Genomic DNA, 9785 nt, shown 5'->3' with positions numbered 1-9785 from the left:
TAATTAAATAATGTTACCTTCCATTCAATTGATTTCATTACTGACAATATTATTCAATCATAGCGTCATCTTCATAATTTGTGATGTGCCATGTACGGGGCAAAACAAAGATGGTAAAAGATTTGAATCGGGATTCTTCGTATTGGACACGATGAGCAACATGACGGATATTAAGTAATCACAGTATATCCTCAATTCAAGAATTGAAATTACCAGCTTTAATTTAGGAGTCATGAACTTAGGATGCCACTATTCTCGGCCACAATGCTGTCCAACAATGATTCACAGGCATCTTCAAGTAGATCCAAAACCTGTGATTAAAAAGAGAGAATATGAGTGTAACTAAAACACAAATTCAAACTTTTTGCGGATTTTTTTTTTCCATTTGAATACGCTAAGGACAGAACTCTGGAAGGGCACGCACATGATATCTCCTATGTAGCACGGAAAAGGAAATGCTGAAAATGACATATTGGAATGACTCCCCTCAAGTCCAAATTCCCTCCATTTCTCTCAAGTCCACTTAGATGGATGACACCCGAGCACTTGCTTAAATAAATTATTTCATTATATATCATTTTACTTTGGTGTCATCCATCTAAGTGAACTTAAGGGAAATAGAGGAAATTTTGGACTTGAGGGGATCAACCAAAATACATTATAGATAGAGTTTTGAAGTTTCATAAACGCTTTCATATTTGAAAACAGAACGCCAAAATGTAGGATTACATAAGTTTCTGTGCATGAAGGCACAAGTGAAATTTGTTTATAGGTGAAGCCTAGATGCCCAAAATATCAAACTATCAAATCATTTTTCCAGACTAATTGATGTATCAGATGAATATGTGCCACCCATTTAACTGCTGTTCGAACAATATCTAGTAATCATGATGCTGCTAAATCAAGATGCGCTCAATATCCGACAGCGTAAATAAAGTTTACCCAATAACGTGCAATTCACAGCATATGATTAAACATGAAATTAAAAGGTTATATGTTAGCTCCAATAATTTAACTTGATAAGTTAGCAAGTTACCTTCTCAAACCCCTGTGGTCCACCATAGTAAGGATCTGGAACTTCAGATTCCTCGTGTTTCTTGCAGTAAGAGCACATTAATTTAACCTGCAAAAACAAACAAACATAAGAAGAAACAATATATACTACGTTTAGGGGTGTGCATTTGATTGGAACTGAACCAATTGGTTTGGTTGGTTCAATTCATATTGAAACTAAACTGAGTTTTTTATATTCAAAACCAAACCAAAAACAACAGCTGGTTTTAATTTCATCAATTAACCAAATAATCTTTTTCATATCTTCGTTAATTCGGTTTTTGCACTCATCTACACTAAAAAAAATTGCTAACCTTTTTTGCTGCATCATCAGGCAGTTTCTCTCTAGATTTCCACCTAGTAAAAGCCTCCAATATATCCTCTAAACACAAATGAACCCGAACATGAAGTAAGCACATACCACAAATCATTGTCATATTGCCTATTTATAGAAAATTTACGAGTTCAATCCTTGTGACTCACCCCTTCAAATTTCCCATGGCACCAAAAAAGGGAACAGCAGATAACAGATGTGTCATGTGTGCATATACTAATAAATGCAGCCATGAGTACAGTGGACAACTGATCATCTTATAAATAAAAATATTTATATAGGATTTAAACCACAGTTTTGCGGACCTTAAATTTTTTGTTTTGCCCGCCTTAATAAAATTAAAAATGACTAGTTTTGGTTCCGTCATTGCATGTAGTAACTAAAAAACGACTAATTCTTGCAAGATACACCAGTGATTTCGAAAAACAAGACTGAACAAAGTCATACATATTGCAGCATTTGCGATTGTTATCTTACCTCTGTTTTGCTTGTCCATTGCAAGAATGATGTCAAAATCCCTAAAATCAGAAGCTCGAATTGGCCTCGATATGGATGTTATCTCAATTCCACGTCTCTTAGAGGCAGCTCTCATTCTTGGGTCAGCTGGATTACCCTTTGTTAGCCCAAAAAAAGTAACATAAACAAATCAAACACACATTTCTACCAGATATACAGTCAATTATTGTAGCATGGACACGGACAGGGCGAAACAGTGTGATTTGGAGGTCTCTGATGTTAAAAATGAAATTTCATGTCCGAAATGGAAAAGGTTGTCCATGCTACTGAGCATAGAATCTTAAACAAGAAACGAATCTTGATAGTGAGCTAGTTGGCCATAATTTTATGTGGTTCAATTTTCTTAGTAACCAAACAAAAGGGTCAACAGATAGATACCTCGTGGTAATTAATGGTACCAGCAGAGTCAATATTGAACTTGGAATCGAGACCTCTCTTAAGGACAACGTCTTTAAAGACACCTTCAGCAGCTGGGCTTCTACAAATGTTACCCAGACAAACAAACAGAACAGACAAGGCTTTGGTCTCTGTCTCGGTTGATGACGCCATTGATGAAGCTTTGACCGTAAATGCTCTAAAACGATGACTTCTGCAACTGGGTTTCTCTTGATGATGAATATGATTGGAATTGAGATTGTTTTTGATGAGTGGGTGAGTGATAAATGAGGGTTTTTGGGGGAGAAATTTGGGGGTGGAGTGGCAAAATTGTAAATTTATAGGCAGTCTGGTACTGGTGGCAATCATCCTCTTGGTAGAGTGGTGGTCTGATAGAGTAGTTATAGTGGTGGTTTAACTGAAAAACAGAATGAGGGGTTTGTAATAGATAGGCTGGCATATCGGAGGTTTGCTCCAAACCGACCGGAAACCGAACCGAACCAAATTGAAAATAGTCGGTTTGCTTGTACAATTTTAGAATGATCAAACAGTGAGAAAGAATGCTACATTTTCAGACTCGGGAAATTCCAAATCTAAACTAGTGATGAGGTATGTATACATAGAAATCTCATACATATTCCTTCCATAGCCGCCATTTTTCAGAAATACATTTTTACATACATTATATGCTATAAATACATATCAGTTACAACAACTCAGAGAAAAGAAAATCGATCATCTTCCTTTCTCAATCTAAAACATCTCAAAATTTGTATGCTCTTCCTTACTTTTCGTGCTGTCTTTGTTCTGAGGAAACGTGGAAGGAGAAAATTTAGGCATCTCCGGTGGTATTGCACACCGGATCAGTGCCCAGTTCAGGCCTTCGAAGAAGGCGTGCTGTTTGATCTCTGCAGCTCCTTTTGCGGATCCCAGTCGATTTTCGGGTTCTTTTATCAGTAATCCTCGCATCAAATTACGGGCGTGAAAACTGACTATAGGACTACTCGGAAACTTGAGGCTTCGTGAAACGACATTGGATAGGGTTTCATCATTTCCTGACCCTTTGAATGGCGTCTTACCGTATAACAGCTCGAACAGGAAAATTCCAAATGTCCACCAATCGACAGCGCTGCCATGACCATCGCCTTTGATGATCTCCGGAGCAAGGTATTCATGAGTTCCGACAAAGGAGTTAGATCGTGCATTAGTTGGCTCCACTACGAGCTGTGGGAGTGGGCTGACTAGAACAGCTACGTCAGTTTTTAACTTGCGAGAATTTGTAGAAACCGATAAAAGTCGAGGGGTGAAACATGAAACTTGCCAGGCTGGATGGACGCAGAACGGGTCAATGCAGCTACTTTCAGAGCATGGGCTTGACCTATTTTTAGCAGGCTCTTCAACTGGTGAAGATGACTGAACCAGAACTGGATTAGCAAAAGCACACCTCAGTGACAAGTCAAAATCTGAGAGCATTATGTGCCCATCTTCTCGGACAAGGATATTTTCGGGTTTTAAATCACGATAAACAACTCCAAGCATGTGCAAGTACTCAAGCGCAAGAAGGACTTCAGCAACATAAAACCTGCAGATGCGATGGAATTATTTTAATAGAAATGTCAAAGGATTTCCCATGATCATGAAGAAACAAACATCCTATAATATTCAACCGTCTAAAAAAATTTAAAACGGCTTTCTCATTCATCACGACTCACTCTGACCTCAACTTATCCTCCTTCCTCTCCCCGCAAAATAAAGGCAAAGTAAATATGACAGCTGCACGAAACTAATAGTGCTGGACTATATAGCACGGACAGAGATACGGAAAAACAGGACAAGTTGGACACGGAAAAACGGTGTTATTTTAAGGTTTTCTATGTTCAAAATGAAATTCAGCGTCTGAAATGCCAACTTCCCGACACGTTTGTTATGCATAGAAACTAGACTTATATTGCAAAAAAAAAAGGTCATTCTTAAGGGGAGAGATAAAGCGTCCAGTTGTACCGTACTATAAGATCAACTCACAAACCGAGTATTTTTTATGGGAATAACAAAAGAACTACTCAAAAAGACAAGTACCTTGCTGCTTGTTCAGAGAAACTTTTGCTAGGTTGCTTCTGCCGCAGCACATGTAGATCTCCGCCAGGACAGTGCTCCATAACCAGGCATGAAAATTTATCAGATACAAAATGGGCATACAATGTGGGGAGGAAAGGATGATCCAGCATTTGCAAAATCTCTCTTTCAGTTGCAGCCCTAGACATCTTCTTCTTGCTCGCCAAAAATTCATTGTCCATCACTTTTAAAGCAAACAAACAATTAGTACCAGTTAGCTCAGCAAGATAAACAGACCCAATGTCGCCACAGCCAAGCTTCTTGATGAGCTTGAAATGCTTCAGACCTAATTTTCCGTGCTGCCTCTGAACTTGACGTATGGCTTCCCACCTCAAGTCCCTAGACATATGCGGCCTAGTGCCTGAACGACTCGATCCACTTAGATTACTCTCTTCACTGCCACTAGTGCTACTACTGTAATCACCGATGCTACTTTTTGAACTTTGGGAGAATTCACTCTTTTCTCTTGATCTTGATCTTTCATCAACTTTTGCCAACACAGACTTAATTCTGTTTTCTGAATTACTTGAATCGAGTTTGCTTGAAATTGTCTCCTCAATGCCCAAATTGTATTCAATAATATGATTCACAACACTAGATGCTGAAGACAATTTCACAGTTTTGTGCTTCCCAGTCTCTGCAGTACTTTCACAAGAATCTGAATTACTTGTACTAGGATCAAGATCACTACTGACTTGTCCTATACATGAACCGGAAATGCTAGAGACAGAAGCCATGTCCTGCTTTATTTTCTTCTTCATAAGGCTCTTGTTCCTGAAGATTGGCTTCATAATACGTGGACTATTACATGCAGCGCTGTTCATCGCACTAGAAGGGCTGCAATTAGATGGTAAAGAAGTTGGATGTACATGACTTTTCTGCCTCTCCGGCAGTGGAGGTTTGGAGAAAACTTTAACTGAGGTCACACTTTTTGCATCAGCCTCTGGTAGTTCCTCACCATCATGACTGGTAGACGGGAAGTCTGAAGACTGAAGCTTGGTGGTTTCTGCTTTGGGTGTTTTAGCACTACATGTTGTATTCAAAGGAACATCTTTATCTTGAGAAGGATGAGCATTTTGATATGAAACTTGTGACTTGTCCATTTCTGATGTCTCGCATTTGTCTAAGGAATTTGATGCTACTATTTCTGGTACAATGGATATTTCCATCAAGTTACCATTACCTTCATTCAAGGGGACGCCAGATCCACTGGCCTCAATTATAACTGCTCTGTACATCCTTTTGATAGTTCCTGCCTCTGAGGACCTTGATGAACTTACCGGTTTTGATAAACGCTTCATAGCAGCCATATCTGATGCCTGAGAGATACATAAACCCCTCAATGCCTGCTTTAAACTTGCAGGCTCAGAAATTCCAATTCCTGACATTTGTGGTGAGCCAACTCTGATTGGTCTTTTCATTGCCTTCTTCCTTAAACCATCTCTACTACTTCCAGGGCTTAGCCCAAAACCCTTAGCTGAAGTTCTGATGTCAATGGCTTGAAATAGGCAATTGATATCATCCTCTATAGAATACCTATTAGCTGATTTTATAAAAGAATGCTTTCCAGCATTCCCATCCTTTTTTGAATCAAAACGTAATTCGTTGGTTGATTCAACAATTTCACAAGTACTAGGCAAAGCATCCATCCTCACAACATTCACTAAAATGCTAAAAAAACAAATGCTATCTCGTTTCAAGATCACTTTAACCCATTTCTGAAGATGAATTTCGGAGGTAAAGTAACACAGAAAGATACCCTTTGAAATTCTCTCCGATCATTACTGATTTCTTGAGTTGAATGACCCGTTGTAAACCCTTCACTAGCTTCAAAATGACGCGTTCAAAACCTGCCACAATCAACACAGATTTGCATAAATACAAGAAATGCCTCACAGATAAATACCATTCATCAGTAATATTATATACGACATAAACACTTGATGTTCCCATCAAGCGGCATATGCTTGAAATCCCACTAAACAGTTGGGCAAGTATCGACCAGAAGCTAAATAAGAACTTTTGCTAACCTCGAACAATTAGCAACATTTGGACATTTAGATAATTTCGGAAGTTCACATGCTCTCAGACAATCAATCAATGAAATGAAGACCATTCAACCATAATACCGTGAACAACATGCTCATTTTCAACAGCAAAAAATCAAGAAACATAATTCGTTTCATGTGTTACTCATCGCCTGCAATACTAAAGTTACAACTGGAAAAGTAAATCAGAATATTGCAGACAAGGACAGTGTTCTTCAAAAGTCTTTACAAGGTGCAGCAGCAGAACATTACAAGAAAGGCCGTTAATTACAAAAATTCAAAAAGGAAGACAGCATGTTATTAAATAGTGACAAATCAAAATAAAAACAATAACAATCATAATAACAACAAAGCATGTCGTGTGCGCTTGAACTGAATTTCATAGCATAGCTAACCAAATAATTAATGAAAAATACAAAAAAAAAAATTAAAAAAACAGAGAGAAAAGAGCATTTTCAGCAAATATAAAATTTCAACTAACATTAAAATCAAAAGCAAACAGCAAAACCGTTAACAATTAACTAAACAAACACGAAATATAAACTGTAAAATCTAAAAATAAAAGCTTCAGTACCTGAAACGCAATCAGAGCCATTAACGAAAGCAAAGAGTTGGAGTGAAGAAGAGATGAGGCGGCTTTGTTGAAGAAGAAGAAAGGTTTAGGGGTTAGGTGGAGTTAGGGTTAGGGCACGAGAGAGATGGTGTGGATCAGTAAATAAAAGTGTGTTTTTTTCTAGAGAGAGAAAGGAAGAGAGATAAAATCACGAGAAGAGGCTCTTCTTCTTCTTTCTCACCGCTTTTCTTTCTCTGCGTTGTTAATGGCGGAAAATTCTTACTTTTTTTTGAATTTTTCTTTTTTAATTATGTTAGCCGTATATAAGACACAATGCTACTAGGATTCTCTTATCCTCTACATCATTTCTATGCTATACTCCCGGCAAAAATTAAATTCCTCATACTTTCTTATCTTAGCCACAAATTTTCATTATTTATTTATTGAGCAAATTACTATGAGGAGATCCTTATATTTGTCATAATTCACGCTTTAGTCTCTCCTGTTTGAAAATCAAACTATTTGATCTTTCATTTTTGTTTTTGTCAACGATTTAATCTTTTTTTTTCAATTTTATTGTTAGTCAACGAAACTATAAGTATATAGTCCCCCACCTTTGTTTTAACAATATAGTCCATCACTTTTATTTCTGTCAACGATTTCGTCCCTCGTCCCTCATATTTGAAAATTAATATACCCCTAAATCCTTTAACTTCGTTGACTAACATAAAAAATGAATAGAGTGACTAAAATGTTGGCGGAAACAAAAGTGAGTGATCAAATTGTTTGATTTTCAAATAGGAAGGACTAAACTGTTGACGGAAACAAAAGTGAGGGACCAAATCGTTTGATTTTCAAACAGAAGGAATTAAAGTATAAAGTATGACAAATGTGGGGATTTCATAGCAGTTTGCTCTTATTTATTTTCATTATTAGGACGAAATTCAGGGTAATTAATTCTGAAGGTTATTGAACTTTTGAGTTTTTCATTTCAGTCACTAAACTATTTTTTTTTCTTTTTCATCACTGTACTTTCAAAAAAACAATTCATTTTAACTTTCCGGCCAAAAATGCTTAGGTGGTAGCAGGAATTAATTATTTTTTTTTACCTAATAACTTGCCATATATGCATAATTTGACTTAAAAACTCATTTTCAAAGTGAAATTATGTATATGTGATAAATTTTCAAAGTAAAACTAGCAACATCCGGTTATCATATATCAATTTTTTACTGCCAGTTAAGCTTTTTTGGCCGAAAATACTAAAATTAAAAAAAAATGAAAGTTCAATAATCGAAAAGAAAAAAAAATAGTTTAGTAGCTAAAATAAAAAAAATTAAAAAGTTCAATGATGGTCCGAATCAATGACCCCGAAACTCACCTCAATATCCAATCATCCATGTAAATTTCATCAAATCTATATTATTATTTTTAAGTAAACGGGTTTTTATTTGAAAAAACTAAAAATTTACTACCATAAATCTTCTTTTTTTATACCAAAAATAGAATTAATTGATGAAGAGTAAATTACAATTGGAAAGTCATATAACAAAGTTAATATATGATCTTTCAATTTTGATCTAAAACACTAAGGGGGTGTTTGGTTCAGCTTTTTGGTGGAGTTTTTAGCTTTTACTTTTCAAAAAGCTCTATAAAAGTGTTTGGTGAGATTTTCTTAAGAGATTTTTGGAGTTTTTGAACCTCCAACAGCTGCTGTTTGAAAAGCTCTATTTTGGAGCTTTTTGCCAACAGCTGATAGCTGTTTCAATATTTTTAATTATTTAGACCAAATTACCCCTATAAGAATATATCGTTTTCTTAATATATAAAGTTATTTAAATTATTTTTAAATACTCTAATTGTTTATAAATTATATAAAATTATTTTATTTATATTAAAACAACTATAATTTAATAATTTTTTTAAAATAAATCATAAATTTCTCAAAAAAAAATATCTAAATAAATTTAATCTAAATATTGCTTCTTATATAAAAATTATTATTAATTATATTTATTAAATATTATATAAAATAATATATTTATAGTTTAATAAATAAAAACAAAAATTATGCCCTTTACGGTCATTTTACATAAACAGCAACAGTTAATCAAATCTCACCAAACACGTATGGTCTATCAGCTACCAGCTACCAGCCAACAGCTAACAACTATCAGCAACAGCTACCAGCTACCAGCTGTAAGAAACAGCTGAACCAAACAGGCCCTAACAAACAACCCAAGATACAAGCATAATATAAATCGAAATTAGGCAAATCTAAACATCAATTCCGCATTAAGGACCGAACGAGAACTTAGGAGCGAAGTTCCGTTGAAGCGGGTCTTCGATTTGTCCTTCCGATTTGACCGACAATCCGCTTGATCCTTTGAAGTTTAGTATTTCTGATCCTCATCTCAATGAAATTCTAAGAAGTTAGAACAATACTCATTCAAAAAATTTAGATCTACAAGAAATTGACTATGAGGCTTGAACAATAACTCGAGATTTTTGAGAAATCTAAAAAAACACACCACAAAACCATAAAAATATAAATTTTCAAATCCAAAAATACTAAAAATCACTCCGAAAAAACTATCAAATAGGTAAATTTATTGAAATAAAATCTAAACTTATAATAAAAACTAATTTTTTATGGGCGGAGAGGGGGTGATTTCCGATTGAAATTGGAAAATCATCTCCTCTCACCCTTTAAGAGAATAACTTAAAGAGGAAGTTGTTTAGAGAGAAAAAGAGGGGAAATTTTGTTTAATTACTACCATAAATTGTTACTAAC

At 35.5% G+C, this 9785-nt stretch overlaps 2 protein-coding genes across 2 annotated transcripts; both read right to left on the bottom strand.

The window, feature by feature from the left end:
* On the bottom strand, positions 1-2767 carry LOC126685920 (uncharacterized). Its single transcript, XM_050379930.2, has 5 exons — positions 2282-2767; positions 1865-2000; positions 1368-1435; positions 1037-1123; positions 1-311 (listed from the first exon to the last, which is right to left on the bottom strand). Exons 1-5 carry the CDS (start codon positions 2645-2647, stop codon positions 231-233), a joined length of 738 nt encoding a protein of 245 aa, XP_050235887.1. The 5' UTR covers positions 2648-2767; the 3' UTR covers positions 1-230.
* A 127-nt stretch (positions 2768-2894) lies between these two features.
* On the bottom strand, positions 2895-7358 carry LOC126685911 (serine/threonine-protein kinase D6PK-like). Its single transcript, XM_050379921.2, has 3 exons — positions 7013-7358; positions 4355-6240; positions 2895-3860 (listed from the first exon to the last, which is right to left on the bottom strand). Exons 2-3 carry the CDS (start codon positions 6037-6039, stop codon positions 3032-3034), a joined length of 2514 nt encoding a protein of 837 aa, XP_050235878.1. The 5' UTR covers positions 6040-6240; positions 7013-7358; the 3' UTR covers positions 2895-3031.
* Between the last annotated feature and the right edge of the window lie 2427 nt (positions 7359-9785).

Source organism: Mercurialis annua, linkage group LG1-X, assembly GCF_937616625.2.
Source record: "Mercurialis annua linkage group LG1-X, ddMerAnnu1.2, whole genome shotgun sequence".
Classification (NCBI taxonomy): domain Eukaryota; kingdom Viridiplantae; phylum Streptophyta; class Magnoliopsida; order Malpighiales; family Euphorbiaceae; genus Mercurialis; species Mercurialis annua.
The sequence above is the reverse complement of the archived record's forward strand: the minus strand, read 5'-3'. Positions and strand labels throughout refer to the sequence as shown.

Excerpts from the sequence above, each read along its gene's own strand:
- LOC126685920 (XM_050379930.2), bottom strand. The coding sequence starts at position 2,647 with ATGATTGCCACCAGTACCAGACTGCCTATAAATTTACAATTTTGCCAC. Across the intron at positions 1,124-1,367 it reads CTGATGATGCAGCAAAAAAG|GTTAAATTAATGTGCTCTTA; the intron begins GTTAGCAATTTT and ends TTGTTTTTGCAG. Across the intron at positions 312-1,036 it reads GACCACAGGGGTTTGAGAAG|GTTTTGGATCTACTTGAAGA; the intron begins GTAACTTGCTAA and ends TTTTAATCACAG.
- LOC126685911 (XM_050379921.2), bottom strand. The coding sequence starts at position 6,039 with ATGGATGCTTTGCCTAGTACTTGTGAAATTGTTGAATCAACCAACGAA. Across the intron at positions 3,861-4,354 it reads TTCTCTGAACAAGCAGCAAG|GTTTTATGTTGCTGAAGTCC; the intron begins GTACTTGTCTTT and ends TCGCATCTGCAG.